This window comes from Nematolebias whitei, chromosome 16, assembly GCF_014905685.2.
Source record: "Nematolebias whitei isolate Nwh7 chromosome 16, NemWhi1, whole genome shotgun sequence".
Lineage (NCBI taxonomy): Eukaryota > Metazoa > Chordata > Actinopteri > Cyprinodontiformes > Rivulidae > Nematolebias > Nematolebias whitei.
Genome location: NC_056513.1, coordinates 18,801,437 through 18,820,464, shown reverse-complemented (window position 1 = coordinate 18,820,464; position 19,028 = coordinate 18,801,437). Strand labels below are relative to the sequence as shown.

At 37.6% G+C, this 19,028-nt stretch overlaps 3 protein-coding genes across 4 annotated transcripts in view; all 3 read left to right on the top strand.

The window, feature by feature from the left end:
• LOC119422390 (cytoplasmic phosphatidylinositol transfer protein 1) overlaps positions 1-1,154 on the top strand; it is a 113,861-nt gene extending 112,707 nt beyond the window's left edge. Inside the window, exon 10 of the mRNA XM_037689754.1 lies at positions 1,099-1,154. Coding sequence (XP_037545682.1) covers positions 1,099-1,104 — 6 coding nt within the window. The 3' untranslated portion in view covers positions 1,105-1,154. The remainder of the gene's footprint in view (positions 1-1,098) is intronic.
• A 10,618-nt stretch (positions 1,155-11,772) lies between these two features.
• LOC119422921 (T-cell ecto-ADP-ribosyltransferase 2-like) lies at positions 11,773-13,177 on the top strand. Of its 2 annotated transcripts, none has more exons than XR_005187433.1 (2): positions 11,773-11,832; positions 12,296-12,323. XR_005187433.1 is itself a non-coding variant. In XM_037690333.1 (2 exons), the coding sequence occupies exons 1-2, from the start codon at positions 12,012-12,014 to the stop codon at positions 13,175-13,177; spliced, it is 1,008 nt and encodes a 335-aa protein (XP_037546261.1). The 2 variants fall into 2 exon arrangements, 1 of the variants encoding a protein (XP_037546261.1); XM_037690333.1 differs by lacking the exon at positions 11,773-11,832 and adding an exon at positions 12,012-12,137 and having other exon boundaries at positions 12,296-13,177.
• A 2,523-nt stretch (positions 13,178-15,700) lies between these two features.
• LOC119422920 (NAD(P)(+)--arginine ADP-ribosyltransferase 1-like) lies at positions 15,701-16,875 on the top strand. The gene is made up of 3 exons (XM_037690332.1): positions 15,701-15,742; positions 15,922-16,064; positions 16,141-16,875. Exons 2-3 carry the CDS (start codon positions 15,999-16,001, stop codon positions 16,873-16,875), a joined length of 801 nt encoding a protein of 266 aa, XP_037546260.1. The 5' UTR covers positions 15,701-15,742; positions 15,922-15,998.
• The last annotated feature ends 2,153 nt before the right edge of the window (positions 16,876-19,028 follow it).

Here is a 19,028-nt window from a genome sequence, read left to right as displayed (position 1 = left end):
TAAAAAGCTTTTAAGTGTATTCCTGTTCTCAGTGTTTACTACAAATGATGCTTTTGTAAGAATACACAAATTTAAAAGAGAGGAATGAAAGTCAGCCGTAGTAAGACAGAGTACATGTGTGTGAATGAGAGGGAGGCCGGTGGAACAGTGAGGCTACAAGGAGCAGAGGTCACAAAGGTCTTCAAGTACTTGGGGTCTTCTGTCCAGGAAAATGGGGAATGTGGTAAAGAGATGAAAAAGAGAGTCCAGGCAGGATGGAGAAAAGTTTCAGGAGTGATTTGTGACAAAAGGGTGGTAACAAAGGTCAAAGGAAAAGTTTACGAGACAGTGGTGAGACCAGCTATGTTGTATGGTCTGGAGACAGAGACATGGACAAAAAGACAGAAGTGGAAGTGGCAGAATTGAAGATGTTGAGGTTCTCCTTAGGAGTGACGAGGATGGATAAGATTAGGAATGATATCATCAGAGGTACAGCACAGGTTGAGCAACTGGGAGATAAAGTTAGAGAGGCCAGACTGAGATGGTTTGGACATGTCCAGAGGTGGAACTGTGGGTATACTGGTAGAAGGATGTTAGAAATGCAGCTGCCAGGAAAAAGATATAGAGGAGATATATGGATGCAGTTAGAGAGGACATGGAGGTAGTTGGAGTGAGGACAGAGTGAGATGGAGGAGGATGACTCGCTGTAACAACCCCTGAGGAGGGAAAAGCCAAAAGAAGCAGAAGATACAGAACTAAAAAAGTAAACAAGATTAAAAAAGAAAAAAAACAACAACTTATAAACAAACACTCTGAAACACCTTCAGTTAATAAATCACAGTGAATCAGGTGCGTGTGTCAACCTTTCTTACAAGTTTTTTTTTTTTTCTACTAGTCTTAAAGAAAATCATAAACTGGGTTAAAATGTATGGGGGTGGTTGTATTTAAATTTTAACCTTATTTTCTAAATACTTGCAGTGTTAATGTTAGGTTATTTTTTTTTTTTTGTAAAGCTATACAGTTTATTGCAGAAACATTAAAATAAACATGATCACGCTTTTAAAGTGGGAAACACCGGTCTCGCTGACTCTCGTATGTTTTGAACTCTTTCCTTTCCAGACATGACAATGGATGAAGTGAGAGAGTTTGAGCGCACCATCCAGGAGGCCACCAACCAGAAGATTGGGGTAATCCCCCCGTCCATCTCCATAAGTGGGATGCCCCTGTCCCCCTGTGCTCTCACTGGCCCTGCCAGCGCCCCATCAACGCCCATGTGCACTGATGCTCCCGAGTCTCTCTCTGTTCCCAAGGATCGACCTCGCAAAAAGTCCGCTCCTGAAACCCTGACCCTTCCTGACCCAGCACAGAGTCCATCTCCCCAGAGCTCTTTCTCGGACCAGTTAGCCATGTCTAACCACCTTGAGTCGTCCACGCCGCCTTCCAACTCTGACCTCGCCGAAATGGGCGAGCAGTAGAACAGTGGAACGTCTTCCCTCCACCCCTGATTTACCCCTCTTACCCACTGTCCTATGAGCCCTATGAGACCAACCTTGCCTCCAAGCACCAGTGCCCTGACCTTCAAGCTCCTTAGCCATATTCAGTGAAATGCCATAATTCTAAACACACCGATTCTTCTAGAAGTCATTTGTGTCATTGACGCCGTCTGGGCAGCTGTAGCCTCAGCCACCCTGATGAGCGTCTAATCAGCCAAATGTCACACTGTTTCTTACAAACACACAAACTGTGTATTGAAAGCAAAGATTATTTTTGTCGAGTGGACGTCCTTTATGTAAATAAATCATTTTCATTGTTTTCCTTTTTTTTTTTTTTTAATCAAATGAGCTGGCCATGACTTAACATGTTTTAATGTAGTTGCCTTGACTCCACTGAGCCATTGGAGATTGAATATACATAATATGTGCAAATGAATTATTAAGATCCATTTCTAGACTGTAAGATAATTGAAATATATTAGAAATCAGTTTGAAGACTTAAACCAGAGTAGCGCAGTAGAGATAATAGACAAAAAAACTCGTTGGACGGACAGCCAAGTACTTTCATGGTAAATCCATCAAACTGTTGCTTTAGCTATTTAACCGTCCTGTGTATCACATTGTCCTCATTATTTTTGTTACAAACTATATAGTTATATAAGAGATGCAAGATCTGTACAATCATTGCAAAATTACACCTCAGGTCTCCCCAACTCCAAATGCAGGGATGGTGTTCCTTTCCCTGCCTATTGCCACAAACTTGCATTTTATACCTTGACTGATGTTTTAATATAGTAACTACTAAATAACAGTCTACTTAAACCTGGGAATGTTTACACTTCACAAATACTTAGAATTAAGCTGTTATATCTGCATTTGCTGTTTTAATAAGGTACAAAGCTGTAATTTAGTCAAACCAGTTGCTGATTATTCTATCCCAAGAAGTTCAGAAGAACAAAAGTGCATGAAGTTAAAGTAAAATGTTACCTGAAACTAATGCTGGACATCTTGTGTGATATGAACACTTTAATGAAATTGACAGAAATCGCTTTCATGTCGTGTCGGAACATGGCTGTTCAGGAGGAGTTTTTAGCCGCAAACTGATCCTTGTGCACGATGGAAGTATTCAAAAGTCAATGGTGGATATGAAGACAAGGGCACATGTGTCAAGCTGACTTGAGTATGTGCTTCATTAGGTGCAAAGCAATTGCTAAAGTACTTTTCCTTTGCCGATACTGGTTGGTAATGCAAGGCCAGTGCTTTTATGAGAGCTGCAAACAGTATTGTAATGGAAACATTCCCTGCAGAACGCCACCGTATGGTTTTGACTTGCATTACTGGGCGTTGTTAAAACCCTGGAAGTGGAATGGTAAAATAAAAACGAGCAGTGTTCTGTCGTGGAAAATCTCCATTTGCTTTCTATACAACGTTATTCAAAGCGAAGGTTTTGTATGCTGCATGGAATGTTCACATGTATACAAAAGATATGAAGAAATTACGATATACTGTGTATGGATAAAGGATTGGTGCAGTATATTTAGTAATGCAACTAAATGAAAAAAAAAAAAAAAAAAGCTTCCTTTGGAAGTTTTGAACTAATTTTGTTGAACAGAAAATGCAGATTTTGAGTGAAATATAAGCATGCCCAGAGAATTTTTACAGCAGGCCTATAAACTCTTTAAACTCAGTGCCTCTGCATGCTACAGGCTTATCATTACCTTCATATATAAAACCAAAACCGCTTTAATCGTTCAGGAACCAGAATTCAAAATTTAATTTCTTTTTTTTTTTTGTCCATCACAAAAATCCCATTGAAAATGACCAACATCCCTCATAGATTAGCATAATACAACCTAATTATATCAATAGTGAGTTCACCTCTGTCTCCTCGTAGTGGCAGTGACAGTATTTGTTCAGTGAGGAAGTCTTATAGACTTGATTGTCTCGATTAGCAAAACGTGTGAGTAAAAACACGCCTCGCGAGACTTGTGGTTGGTGTCACTGCTTTGCAGCTAGAGCTCCTCGTTCTTTTGTTTTTGCATCGTTTCCACAAAAACCTTAAGTTGGTAATCGCTTTCAGTTCAAAGACAAGTTTATTTTTCTTGTCTTTTAGTCTATTTGTGACTCTTACATACCTGAGGGTTTTTCTAATTACTGTAATTTCTGGACTATTGAGCGCACCAGAATATGAGCTGCGCCCACTAAAAAAATACATATATAGGCCACACTTGTCTATAAGCTGCGGGTGTCCACGTTGTAAACATGAGATGTTTACACAGATTTTTTTTTTTTTAACTTTTAATTAAATATGTACCTGTAACATACGCAAAACTGTACGTACAGTAATTTTTTTTTTCTGAACAGTGCCTGTAACACGGCTTGTTAAAACAAATAAATAAATACAGTAGCCTACAAGGAAGTCACTGCTCTTCATCTTCCTCCTGTGCACTGAGCTTGTGTTGCTCTTTTCAACACACAGCAGCCTTTCGAAACCTGTCGGTGATAGAGGATTTTGTTACACTGCTCCGCTGTCAGGAACCACTGGCAGACTTGAACAAATGTTGCTTTGCACATGTGGCCAGTTTTGCTAAACAATTTCTCGCCACCAGTCATCCAAGCCTCCCACCGAGCTCTTTAGAGTGTTACTTTAAATGCACAATTCATTAGGCCTGTCACGATAACAAATTTTGCTGGATGATTAATTGTCTCAGAAATTATTGCAATAAACAATAATATTGTTTAAAATTTAACAATAATTAATAGACAAATTTTAGAATAAATTATTTTTTGGGGTGTAGTACCTTTTTTGACCACCTGATGGCAGTATAAGACTGTTTGAACCAAAGGATGGATAGTTGAGCAGTGTGTCTCTTTAAGAAAAATGGGAGGGAGGGTCCTTCCCACTGAGCAAGAAAACGTCTAATCGTCTTTTTTGCCCGTCTAATGTTGGTCCGTCGCCGGTGCAGACTGTGACGCCAGATGATGTCAATTTTTAGACGTCCACTGGACGGTCAATATAAACGTCTTTTCTACATCAAAATTATTATTTTTTTCACTTCAGATAATAATAATAAAAATATTAAGTGCTTAATGGCATCATTGCATATTCCCATACAATGGCTAACCCCTCTACTCCCAGGTGAATGTCGGAATGACTGGGGTTTGATCCCAGGACCTTTGAGTTTGGAGTCGGCTGCTCTGCCACTACTTCATCTCTGTGTGACAAACAGAGCCACAGAAACAATGTATTTGACCATCTATTGTGCAACAGGAAACTGGTCTGCCACCCACTAGAAACAGATGGACTAAGGTGTACAAATAAATAATCACTCCTTAAATTTCACTAGTTGGACTAGACTCCTTAAAATTTTCCTTTATCCTCTTTACTGAATTAACAGAAGCAGTGAAGAGCACTGGAGTTGAGCCTTATAGTCCAGAAATTACGGTAATCAGACCTAACTTGTCATTAATGAGCATGCTTATGCTTTGGGAAGTATCGCTTTCGTTCTCCCCCGTGTTTTTAGACTTGCTAATGTCGCAGCGCTAATGCATTTTGCACTTTCCAGTTTTTTCCACCTTAAATGACAACGAAGGAATGTGATGCATGACTATGTTGTTGAATTTGTTGGACCACAATCTTCTGTTACAGCATAGTCAATTTAAATAGTGAAGCTCAAACAGGTCTTCAGTTTGTGGCCATATTGTCAACATTTTGTGCAGTTTCTCAATTATATTTATAAATTATGAAACAGAACAGTAGCTTTTGTCATTCCAGATTTAAAAACAAAAGCTAAATTCCGGTCAACGATTCTCTGTATACTTCTATTAAGTATAGATTATACTTACTAATCTGGTACTGACTGTCTTGTCAGGAATACAGAGATCCAGGGACATGTTTGATCCATCATGGGCTATTGGAAATATTGCAGCATCTATATGAAACATTAAATATTTGCTCTGTTTAAAAGAGTAACACAATGGCTATTGTAAATACTGCTGTTGATAATTGTAGATTTCTCACATTGAGCCTGTTCCAAGTTTCAGAACTGACGTGTCATGAATGTGCTCAAATATTAAAAACAGACATGGATGTGTGTGTGCGATGAGGTCATCGTTTTCACAAACATGGATTAAAGCTCCAGTTTAATCTGGAAGCAGGCTTATTGTGTTTTTATTGATGAAGTTGTTTTTGAGCATACTTAATTCATTCAAGTTTATACTTTTCATTTAAGTGTGAACATGCATTGTTGTAGTGCACTTTTTTGCTCTCCGGTTGTTTCCGTTGACGGCTGCGGGGCAAAAAGATTTTTCTAAGTTGTAAAGCTATTCGATGCTTTGCGGTTTAGTGATGTGGCTGCTTTGATGTTAACTTTCCATGTTAATTAAAGAGGTGATTAGCGTTTTCTCTTGCGTTGTGAACTTGCTGTTCTTTGATTTTGTGATTGCTGTATTGCATTTCACTCTTCTCCTCCTGCTCCTGATCCAGTTGGACTTAAGCAAAGGTCAATGTTCTGGGATCTGAGACCCGTCTCACAGACTATAGTTTTTAAATTATTTTCTGATGGATCTGATTTAAATCTCAGATGATGATCTTCCATGTTCTCTGCGATGATTCAAGTAAATTCTTCTTTGTGATACAGCCCCCCAGATATGATGTTCTTGTTTAGCTGCTGGAAGTTCTTCTTCGTTCTTCCACTTTAGGATATGATCATTATATTGTACTTGTAATATTTTTTACTGCCCTTTGAGATTCATTTACTTATTTGTTGTAATTATTGTTTAACTTTTTCTTAAACAGATAAATAAACTTTGTTAGCTATTGTGGTGGTGTTGTTCATTTTGTTTAGCATGAACAATTCATATATTCTCAGGAAAACATTTTGTCATATTTTAGGTTTCAAATAAATTGTTTGTATGAAAAGCTTAAAATTACAGTCAAAGATGGAGGACCACAAACCTGATGCAAGAACATATTCTACAATTAAAAACATGTACTTAAATATCACAAATAAAAGGTGGAATTATAGGGGGAAAGATGGCGATTTAGCTTCAAACTCCCATTTCTAGAAAAGATGGGAGTTTATTTCTTTTTTTGTGATCTCATTGATTGGCTGGACTGATGTCACTCGCGGGCCAGAAGTGGCCCGTGGGCCACCAGTTGAATAGCCCTGCTCTACACTTTGTGCCAAACTCATATATCTGTTTAGAAATGCTTTTGTTTTTAGTCTAGACCTACTCAACATAGTCTTTAGAGGAATGTTGCCATCAAATATAATCCACATCATCCACAAACGTAACCTGAACTCGTACTGGAAGAAACGTAAATTAGCACTTGACAAAAAGAGCTGCAATTATCCAGACGTGTTCAGACAAATTTACATTTTTCATTAAATTTGGGCAGCTGTGGCGGAGTGGTTAGAGCAGTCGTCCTCCATTGGGAGAGTTGGTTCAATTCCAGCAGCAGTCGCATGTTGAAGTGTCCCTGGGCAAGACACTGAACCCCTCATTGCCTCGGATGTGTGTCCCATCAGTGTGTGAATGTGATGAAGCACTGATTATTCTCTTTAGAATGATTTGTTCAATTAGCTTTGTAGAGATCTAGTAGAGTGCTGTATGAATGGGTAAATGACACATATTCTAGTGTAAAGAGCTTTGAGTATCTTGATTAGATAGAAAGGCACTGCAGTCCATTTGCTATTTAAATCTGTAGAAAAATGGATGCTGGGTTTCTCATTCCAAAGATGATTTAAAAAAATTATCTGGGTTTTCATTCTGGAAAAAAGTACAAGCCAGCACATTTAATAGTACAAAAGTGCAACATTAGTCATTATACGTGAGCCTTACATATTTTTATTTATTGATTGACCTTTATTTAGCCAGGCAAAGTTCACTGAGATCGGTGATCTCTTTTGCAAGGGAGGCAGTTTTCCATCCTGTACAGGGTGATATCAATGATTCAGAGGTGTGTATACTGGAAAGATGTAGACTACAATCTGTGCAATGCCTTTTCCCATGTGATTTAAATGGACTGTACTTCTATAGCTCCTTTCTATCTTATCAAGATACTCAAAGCGCTTTACACAACAATCTGTGCCCTCATTTATCCATTCATACAGCACTCTACTGTATCTATGCAAAGAATAACCGGTGCAGATCACATTCATACACTGATGGGACACACATCAGAGGCAATGAGAGGTTCAGTGTCTTGCCCAGGGACACTTCAGCATGTGACTGCTGGTGGAATCGAACCCCCAACTCTCCCATTAGGACGACTGCTCTAACCACTCAGCCACAGCTGTGTCCAGACACGTGAGTTAAGAACCTCATTTGGCACAAGATACAATAGTGTGGCTCCATAGACACAAAATCTGTGACTATTTACGTTTTAGTGGAGATACCCTGTTGATGGGGAAAAAAAAAAAAGGATGCTAATTCCTTTTACAAATTTGTAATAATCAGTATTTGTAGTCATAACCTGACTAAAACAGGGGTGGGCAAACTTTTGAACTCGCGGGCCACATTGAGTTCTAAAATTGGAGCGAAGGGCCGGTCCATAATACACGCCAGTGTCTGTAGTGCGCCTCTAGTGGGGAAATGCTGGAACTACAGGTAAAACAACACAATTTCCCCCCCTATTAAATTCAGTTTTTTTAAATATAATTTGAACCAGTGGCAATTTTAAAATCTTTTTTGGGGGTGCTTAAATTTTACCTCAGCACCCCTGAAAATAAAGTATAAAAAAATATATATATATTTTTTAATTGTCCAAATTTTGGACAATTTCGGCGGGCCAATTAAAATTACCAACAGGCAGTATACGGCCCGCGGGCCGGGGTTTGCCCATGCCTGGACTAAAATGTGTGATAAGGAATGATGCAGCACAAAGGTAAGCACGCCTCTCTCCAAACATTTATTTTTGTTTTAGCAGCAAATTCACCATTTCTATTAATAATACAGAGACCATTGCATACAACTTTTAGAAACAAGTTCAAATGTCTTTATTGTCATGCGCATCGCATGTGGTACATGAGCTGAAATTAAACTGTGCATTCAATGACCCAGTTACACCCAAAAATAGCTAAAACATCACGTATAAAAAGAAAGAGTAGGCCTATATGGATCACTGGATACACTAAGATATACGCTAAACACTAATAATGTAAAATAATATGGTATATTAAACATGAGTGTGGTGAGCACAGTAGATGGGTATGAATGAATACAGCAGCATGAGATAGTCAGCAGCACAGATGAGACACGTCACCAAACGAACTTGTATAAAACAACTTTTTTTTTTTCTCACTGGCTCTGGAGCGAGGCGCACGCTTCCTCTTCCCTCTCCCTGTTCTCCTGCCTTTTTTGCTCTCTGTCTGTCTATGGAAAAGGGGCTTTACATGTTTCTAGTGACAATAAAACCATCACAGGAAGGAATCAGCAGTTGACCTTTCTGTTAAAAGATTAGAGTATGGAATTACATTAGCTTCAAAACATGAGTGTATCTCAAAGCACGGAACATTTCCAGTAAAATCCCACTCATCACGCCCTAAAATTAAAGTGCTGAATCGAACCTGTTTGCAAGAGTTTGCGTTGTAAAGCAGTTTCTGCTCTGTAATTGCTTTTCAGACGTATCATGTGTTTTAAAATCTGAACAGCTTGACTCGGCATGGAATAAAGGCAGAAACGCTTGAACGCGTCCTTTTGTTTTGAAGCTCTTTCTGCAGACTCTGTTCTGATTGACACATTTACATCATATCTGTCAACACATGTAAAGCTAACACGTGGTGGTTCTCCATGTAACTGTGTGTTGGTCTTGTCAGGTTTTGCTCTGATTCAATCCAGACTTGAACAAAACTAGCCCTGCAAGTATCCCATTTTTTTCCTTTCATCCTCCTCAGTCACATGGCAACTGTGAACATGTCACAGGTCAGATCTCTGGAAAAAAGTAGGAAAAGGATGTGTTTTTACATAGCTTCCAGCAGATGGCACTACATATTAAAAGAGCAATAATTAAACTCCTTTTGTCAATCCATGTCTTTGTTTTGATAAAAAATAATATAAAAAGGCTTTGAGAACTACTTTTTCTTGTTACAGTTAAATTCTTTTGAGTTTAATATTGATTAAAGTCTGTTTAACATAAAGTGAGACATACCTCTCAAGCGCCTCTCCCACCTCAGTGACTTTTAAATAATTACACATTTGAAGATGCTCTCCAAAATAACAAAGAATGTATTGAGACATGTTTTCTAACATATTTACTGGACTTCTTCCAGGGTTGTGTCATATTCCATCTGGAAAAGGTACAAACTATGTAACTCAAAAGCTGTGATCAAAGTGATTAGATTTTTGTGTGAAATTTGTTTCAAAAGTGCTTGTTCTGGATTTAAGAGCGAAGCCTGACTCCTGACAATAAGGTTGGTAAGCGTGTTCAAGAAGATTCAGGTTTCTGTGTCTATAAATCAATACAATTCTAAAATTAAGCATGTTAGGGGAATGTGCGCTGAATTCCATGTAATACCAGAATTTAAAAGCAAGAACATTTTCAGCCTCTACCTTTTGCCTGTTTAATTTTGAAACTACAAATACACGGAGGAGAAAAGCTAATTAAAAATGGCATGTAGAAGATGTTGCACCAGTCACAATAACTGACTAATTTATGGGATGCCGTTTGTAAAGTTACACAGTCAAAAATTAACAGCAATATTTTGGTTTATTTAGCCTTTCATAAAAAAAAAGCTTTCTTTAATTCAAAGTTATATTTTCATATATGCATTTATAAATGTCATAGTTCCAAACTAAATATTAATTTTCAAATTAAATACTTAACTTGCAAGCTAAATATTTAGGTCTGCACTAAGTATTTATTTTGCAAACTAAATGTTTCATGTCCAAGATATATGTTTAATTTGCAAACTAAATATTTAACTTGCAAATTAAATATTTGATTAGTGAACTAAATGTTTAGGTGTAAAATAAACTTTTAATTTCCAAGCTAAATATTTATTTTCAAAACAAAACATTTAATTTCTAAGCTAAACATTTAATTCCTAAACTAAATATTTAATTTACTAATATTTAGCTATGACTTAAATATTTATTTTTCAAGCTAAACATTTAATTTCCAAAATAAATATTTAATTTGCTAACTAAATTGTGAGCTCGGACCTAAATATTTATTTTCCAAACTAAAAATTTAATTTCCAAAATGAATATTTAATTTGCTAACTAAATATTTAACTTTCAATTTAAATGTTTAGTTTGTAAATTAAACATTTAGCTTGGACAAAAACATTTAGTTTGTAAAGTTCTAAATACTGAGCTTGGACCTAAATATTTATTTTCCAAACTAAAAATTTAATTTCCAAAATGAATATTTAATTTGCTAACTAAATATTTAACTTGCAAGTTAAGTATTTAGTTTGTAAACTAAATATTTAGCTTGTAAATTAAATATTTAGTTTGGAACTATGACTTAATAAATATATGAATAACATGGTGAAACTATGACTTTGGAAAAAAAAAAAAACTGTTTTAATGAAAGTCTAAATAAACCAAAATATTGCTGTCAATTTTTGACTGTGTAACTTTACAAATGGCACCCCATAATAATTTCATTCACTGGTCCATCAGAAATAGTCCTTGACTTCTAAAGGTTTCTGCTTTGTATCATAATCCATTTAATTTCTTATTTTTATTATTATTAGTTACAAGTCAAAAACTTGTTTTCAGTCAGCAAAAGACAAGATGACATGTTTGACATGTTTTTTTTTGTACGTGCAGTTGCAGGAGAGAATGTTGCATTTGTTAAACAACAAATACTTTGGTAAAGTATCATTTAAATGTATGTTTAAATATCTTACAACATCTGGAGCGCTCATTTAAAGGGAGTTTAAAACATATTCTGTTGCTATGCTTGTGCCTGAATAAGATAAGATAGAACTTTATTGGCCCCGCAGGGTTAGTGAATGAGCTAACTGTTTTTTTTACTGTTTGTTACCAAACAGGATTATCCAGTTGTCCAACAGGTGGAACCTCCCTCTGGCAGTGCAAACAGTGAAACATAAAGTAAAGCAATGGTTTTATTCAAAAGTAGAATATGTGACCACATAGCAGGAGAAAACTGTACAGTAAATTGCAAACATACAAACAACAGCAACACATTCAAGTGAACCAGTTCTGCTGCTGCTCATCCAAGATGAAAAACGGAGCAAACACCACACGAGATAAGAACTCGGAGCAGACATCTAAGGAAATGTAACCTGGGCAGTTGTACCTGTACTTCCGGTTAGGCAGAACGAACGAACACCGTCTGTGCTCTTCACCTCTCTGAAGGTAATAACATGCTGCACGCAGAAGAAAGGTAAGTCCAAATTTTGTTTCACTTTGTTGCTAAAAAAAAAAAAGTTTGAAAGCTGAGAAGACGGCTTGTGTTACTCCTTCAAGATTTACTGCTGATCACTTATTTAGCCGAGTAAGCTGTGCATAATATATGATAACGTTCAAAGTCTGGTTCATTCTGTGATAATTCTTCATTCAGACATGGCACTTAGGTTCCAGTCTGTCAGAATCCAGAGAAACTGGGCGGTTCTGTTGTTGGTGGCGGTGGCGCTCCTGTTGTACAGTAACCCGTTTCTGAGACTCTGGTGGTTTCATAGACCTGCAGAGGTGAGATCTGGTTCCATGTCCCAAATAAACCCAATAACAACAACCACCTCTGGTCAGAAAAACGATGTAGTCATTTGAATAAAATGTTTACATCTGCTTATTTTCACAGGCTTGTTCGTGGTTTTACAGTTCTTGATTTTCTCAATCTGTCACTGCAGGACCTGGATACGGACGTCCTGCCTCTGGGTCTGGCTACAGAGTCCATTGACGACATGTACGACGGCTGTCGGTCTGAAAGCGTCCCTATGATCGAACTGCTTGGCGTGTTTGAGTGGCACGTCAATAAGCAATTCGGCGTCGCCTGGAGTTTAGTTGAAAGAATTGCCAAGAAGCCCGTGCACAAGCTCCTGACAGACGATCATTCCAAAGCCGTGTACACGTTCACCCGTTTTGGAAGCATCCGGCAAACTTTCAACACAGCATTAAAAACGGGGAAACACAAATACAGCACGGACATGTTTAGGTTTCACTATTTCTACTTCTATTTGACGGACGCCATCCAAGTTCTGAACAACCGGACGTCGTGCAGAACCACGTACCACACGACGTGGGAACGCTTTGAGCGGAACATCAACAACACATACGTACGTTTTGGAGCTCTGACTTGGGCCGTGTCAAGCAAGCGGTCGTTACAGTTCAGCAGCGACGTCTCCTGTTTTGAGATCTACACGTGCTTTGGTGCCGACATCACGTACTACTCCAGCACGAGCCGAAAGGAACAGATGCTCATCCCTACCTACGAGGTTTTTAAAGTGACGGACGTCCTGACAAATGAACCGTGGTGCAGCGTGGTCTACAAGCTACACAGCACCAAAACACCGAGGACGGACCAGAACTGCAAACTGTTTCAAAGCCTAAAAACGTTTTTCTATCCGAGTTTGACACCCTTGCATGGAGGCAACGTTGTTGTGATGTCAACATGCGTGCTACTGTTGGTGATCATTTCCTTTATTCTTGTAAAACGTAACCAGAAGTGTTATGTGGCAGCTGTGCTGGGGGGTTTGCTGCTGGTGATAACTGTTGCACTGTTACTGGGTTAACCCATACAGTTTTCTGATGGTGTGGTATTAAGGGACGTTAAATTGGCTTTAAAAATGTTTCCTAAATTTTGTATTGTGCAACATCTAAAGCACTTTTAAAGGAAAACGTCATGCGTTGCCGTCATTGTGACGAAATTAGTTCTCTGCATTTAACCCATCACATGTGAGATACGCCCAGATGGAGCTTAATAAGCACACAGGGAGCAATTAGGGATCAGGTGTCGTGCTCAAGGACACCACGAGATGTGGGCATGGCAGGGAGTTGAACCTGCGACTTTCTGGTCCCAAATTGGCTATATCTCTACAGGTCTTTTTTTTTCTTTAGACTTTGCGAGCCAAAGAACAAGGCTACAACCTTCATATCTTTGTATCCGTTTACAATCTTTTACTACTCCCTTGATATTTTTGAACTAATTCAGCTTCTTTCAGCTTCCTTTTGCAATTTTATTTAAAAAAATTCAGCTACTTTCAGCAAATTTTAGCTGTTTTTTTTCAGCCGTTTTGCACTTTTTTCCAGCTTTATTCATCTTACTTCAACAATTTTGTATTTCTTCTAACTTATTTCTGCTAATTTCAGCTTGTTATACTCCTTTCAGCTAATTTTTGGAAGATTCAGATATTTCTACTATTTCAGCTACTATTTAGCTGTTTTATGTTAATTTCAGTTTTTTCGGCTAATTCCAATTTTCTTTTTAAATCAATCCAACTTTTTTCAACCTAACTCGGTAAAATCATGCTCTATCCACTTCCTTCTGGTAATTCAAACTTCTTTCTGCTAGTTTTAGCTACTATTCAGCTGTTTTGTCCAATTTCTGCCTTTTTCAGACAGAACCAGAAAGTTTATGGAGAAACATTGATGGGGATTTCTGTGTGGCGGCCATTTTATTCAATTCAATTCAAGCTTTATTTATACAGGTTAGTCTCATTGAGTTATGATGACTCATTTACAAGAGAGATCTGTTTTTAGCGAACACATATGAGGTACAGACAACAATAGACAATCATATAAAAAGCATAGTAATGATATAAAAATGAAACAAAAACAGCTACGTTATAAAGCGATGTAAAATACTAAAAACAGGAACATGTCTGCGTTGGGTTTTGCCATGAACTAGTTGTTTAAAACCCCTTAGAGAGGTCAAGGTCGAGAGCTTCAGATGTTTTTGCAAGGTGTTCCAAGTTACATGAGCAGAGTAAGAGACAAGTGCCTAGTTCGGTCCACACTGAGGATATAATTACTACAAGTAATTATGAGAGCGCACGTTGTAGCTGCACTCACAGAGTGACACGTATATGAAGGCAACAGACCAAGAAGTAAATCGAGAAGTAAATTTTAGACTTTTATCAGAAGATTTGATTTAGAAAAATGGTGTCTTTGTTTGCAAATTACATCACCATGGTAACTCAAAACGCCATTATAAGTAATAGCACACATCACGGTGCCGAGCCGGTGGTTTTGATATAACATTTGTGGGGGTAACCATTGCAGTTCGGGCTGCATTAAAGTTGAAGGAAGAGTAAGATATAAAGTTAAGAAACCCTTGTCAGGTGGATAATAAAAGGTGGCTGCCTTTCAAGGCTGTCCCCTACGATGTAAACGAGTGAATATTTTACTACAAAATCTGAAGGATTCTCTCAAATAAATCATTTGACTGTTTGCTAAATTTTATTTATTTACATATTGTTTTGTATTTGGTCTTTGAATGATCACTTTCTGTGGAGTTTACAGTGAGAAAATAACCTTTTGTTTGGTCTTTTGAAAGGCCTTCAGGAAAAACAGAAGGTGTGTGTTAAACCGTCTAAAAGCTGCACACGTGAATTTTACGACTTTATTTTTTTTCCTGCATAAAGGATTAATAATTGACAAAGACGAAGGTGCGGTTTGTGACTCGTCACGTGTCGGTGTTATACGGTTCTTCAAAATCCCTTGCATGTTGTCCAGAGTGTAACGGAGCAGTGGGATTTAATTCAGTTTATTTATATAGCGCCAAGTCGCAACAGAAGTCATCTCAGGACACTGAACAGAAACATTATATAAAAAAATAAGTTAATAGAAACACTCATATACATAAAAAGCAAGTTAATAACGTTATTTATTTGAAGACAGACTGCTTAGAGTCTAACATCGTCACACGCTCTCAGAATTTTTAATTAAATGAATTAGTTTGATGTGGATTTAAAGACATCCTCAGATATGTTAAACTAAACATAAAATTTAACTTGATTATCCAGAAGAGCACCATTTTTTAATTCCCCTTTTTTTTTTTTGACATTTCATTCTTTTCAATCATAAAGAACAGAATAGTCTTATTAAAGTCTGCTTGAATTGTGCAGAATCTGTGGATTTGTTTCCAATTCAAATGCAATATGCATTATTTGTGACATTCTTACAGTGCTTAATAAAATTTAAAAAAATCACTGATTTAATTAAAATATTCCAAAAATCCCTTCGAGCTGCTTCGTCACCCCAATAAACAGAGACAACGGAGTGTTCACAAGGATCCCTGATTAGAATGACCTGCAGCTGCTAACAAACCAGCTGAGTGACTTGTTTCCTGCACTGGAGTAAGTACATGAAATGCATTCATTTTTATTTTTAAAGATATAAAACATCCATTGAATTATAATTATTAGCTTTAAACTTGGATGTTAAACTTGACTGAGGAAATAGGGGATGAGAAGTTTGAGGAATTTAAGTTTGCTGCTTGCACAAACTTGAGTATGTGGTATTGTTACATTTTCAGGATGCGTGGAGTCGAGCCTTATGTTTTTGAAAAATAAAGTGGTCCGACTGTTTTCGTCAGCAGGTTTAAGGTAGAAAATGGCAAAACTAGTAGTTTGGACAGCGTTACTTGTGACGTTTGAAGGCTTCATCGATGCTTCAAAGGTACCACAAACCTTTTTGATATGATAAACGACGTTCTTCAAGACAATCTCATGTATTCCGTTTTAACTTTCGGCAGATCGTTGCTCCGTTGGACATGGCTCTGGACTGTGTTGATGATGCGTACGTAGGCTGTGAGGACAAGATGGAGAACAAAGTAAAGACTGAGTTTCTGCTCAATGAGAAAAATGAGAACAGGAACTTTTCACAGGCCTGGACTGAAGCGGAGAAATACTACAACAGGAGATGGAGGCCTAAACCCGGGAAGAAACCCTCCAGGACCTTGACTAGAGAAGAAATCATGGCCGTTTATGTATATACACTCGACAGTCCACAGATCTATCCAGAATTCAATGCTGCAGTTCGATCACAAAAATTAAGTTACAAGACATTTAAATATCGCGCACTGCACTTTTTCCTCACGAGTGCCCTTAAAAAGCTGAACGCTCTCAAACTCCAAACAGAAAGGTGTCTCACGAGCTTCAGAAGAGTCGACGGCTACTTCGGCCAAGACGTTCTCAACAAGCAGATTCGCTTTGGCTCCTTCACCTCCAGCTCCATGGGGCGGTATCCTCGTCCTGACAGATATGGCGACAAAACCTGCTTTGAGGTTTACACGTGTTTTGGAGCAGACGTCTCCTTGTACTCCAAGTTCGGCGAGTCGGAGAGAGAAGCCCTAATTCCTCCCTATGAGGTGTTTAAAGTGCCAAAGGTGGAGAAAAGGTCTGAGCAGAAGGAGCTACCGTGTCGGGTTGTTTATAACTTGAAGAGCACACAAACAGTCATTTCCAATTTAAACTGCGCTCTCTTCTGATTTGAGTGGGCCCCACCTGATGTCGGGTACCTGCTCAGGATTGTTTCATGATTTGTCCCATTTGAATTAAAACTTGTAGCCATTTTTTTTTTTTTTTTAATGCACATGTGGCAAATTTTGTTTTAAACATTCAAGAGCTCAAAGCAGTTGAAAGTGTTTCTCATTAGGTCTATGTGTATTTGAAATGCTCGCTTAAAATAACTGATGCCAACACTCTAAGCTGTGAATTAAATGGGTGTGGACCTCGAACGCCTCGATCTTAAGAGGCAACACAAAGAAGAAACACGTTAAAGCTCTTGAAGCTGCTGAGTATAATGTAAGCATTTGTCTTTGATACTTTCACCTCTAAATCTTATGACTGCCTTTTTTTTTTCCTCTATTGAATCTGATCACTACCATACAGATAAGAGTTTAGTTAAAAATGTAAATAAAGATAATTCATTTGGTCAGAAGTATTCTTATCTTATTCTTATGATCATTGCTGTATCAGAATGTGAGATTCCACACTGTGCTCATGTTGCCATCCCATAAAGAGTTTTTTTTTTTTATATAGAGTTGATACATGAGCTGACATTTGAGATGTGGATGCTCTCTGGGCGGAACTTGACAGAAATAAAAACGGCTTAAATACTTTTAGTAGTTTTCTCTTTATATTTTGATTTTATTTTATCTATGACTTTTCACAAATAGTTCTGTAGTCTTAAAAACCCTGACACGGAGCTGCTTCAACTCCATCTGCCTAAAGCAGAGCTTTGCTAAAGCTCTTTGAAATCCACCTGGATGTGGTGCTGGCTTCACCGTCTCCTTTTACCAAGAGCTACAACAGATCCTGGCAGGGTATTGAGGTTCATGCTCAATAATCCAGGTAATAAAACCCAACAATGCTCAGTCAGGTCATCGAGATGGTTTCTGTTTTATTTAAATTTTTTTGATACACGTTTCGCCCTTTGGATGAAGGGCAAAATGTCTCGACAGAAAAAAAGCATCTGTGCAGGTGACCTGACTGAACACTGTTGGGTCCTGGCGTATTTGTTGTTGGCACATTTCAGTTCCCCTTCGTTTGCTTTTGTTTCTGCAGTTGGGACATTTAGGCCTGGCACGATAACAAATTTTGCTGGGCAATTAAATGCTTCAGAAATTATATAATATTATATAATAATTAGTAATTATTGTCAAATTTAAGAAAAAATGTTGGTTGATTTGTTTTGCATGCAGTACCTGTTTTTGACCAGATGGCAGTATAAGACTGTTTGAACAGAAGGATAGTGAGGGAGCAGCAGCGTGCCTCTTTAAGAAAAATGGGAGGGAGGCCCCTTGACGTGACATGGGCTGTCTCTCTTTGGTTCTCAAAATGTCCGATGCTCTGTGTGGTTTGAGCTCTTTAGCATAGCATTTTTCACACAAAGCTTTTAATTAAAAAAAAAAAATCTGTAAACAAGTTCTTTCCTTCTTTTTGCAGAGGAAAACCAACTTGTTACATGAAGGCACGGGTTTCAACCGTGAATTTTGGAGCTTCGACAAGACGGAGTTTTTTTTTTTTTCTTTTTGATGTCAGCCTTTTAGCTTAGCTCGTAGCTTAGCTTCTCAGCTTAACTGTTTTTAATGATCCAAAAACGCGATCTTTTTTTTTGGGGGGGGGGGGGATTGTTAAAGTGGATTTTAAAGTGAAAAGAGAAAGGGCGGGGTCAGTGAAAAACACCGGAGTTGAGTGTTTTGTCATCCAGTGTCTTCAGTACAAAAGAGAGACAAAGAAACGATTAAGCCAATAAATGAAAATGAGGATAATTTTCATTTATCATGTGATTAATTGATTTGTTTGTTTAATGCAACAGGCCTAGCAACATTTATATTCGTCTTTAAAATATCTGTGTGTAACCCTTTTTGTTCGTCTCAGGTCCAGTAGGTTGACTTCACAACAGACACACTCAAGTTCACTGTATTTATTCTAGTTCACTGTATTTATTCTAGTTCAATGTATTTATTCTAGTTCACTGTATTTATTCTAATTCAATGTATTTATTCTAGTTCAATGTATTTATTCTAGTTCAATGTATTTATTCTAGTTTACTGTATTTATTCTAATTCAATGTATTTATTCTAGTTCAATGTATTTATTCTAGTTCAATGTATTTATTCTAGTTCACTGTATTTAT

Excerpts from the sequence above, each read along its gene's own strand:
- LOC119422920 (XM_037690332.1), top strand. The coding sequence starts at position 15,999 with ATGGCAAAACTAGTAGTTTGGACAGCGTTACTTGTGACGTTTGAAGGC. Across the intron at positions 16,065-16,140 it reads GCTTCATCGATGCTTCAAAG|ATCGTTGCTCCGTTGGACAT; the intron begins GTACCACAAACC and ends AACTTTCGGCAG.
- LOC119422921 (XM_037690333.1), top strand. The coding sequence starts at position 12,012 with ATGGCACTTAGGTTCCAGTCTGTCAGAATCCAGAGAAACTGGGCGGTT. Across the intron at positions 12,138-12,295 it reads GGTTTCATAGACCTGCAGAG|GACCTGGATACGGACGTCCT; the intron begins GTGAGATCTGGT and ends CTGTCACTGCAG.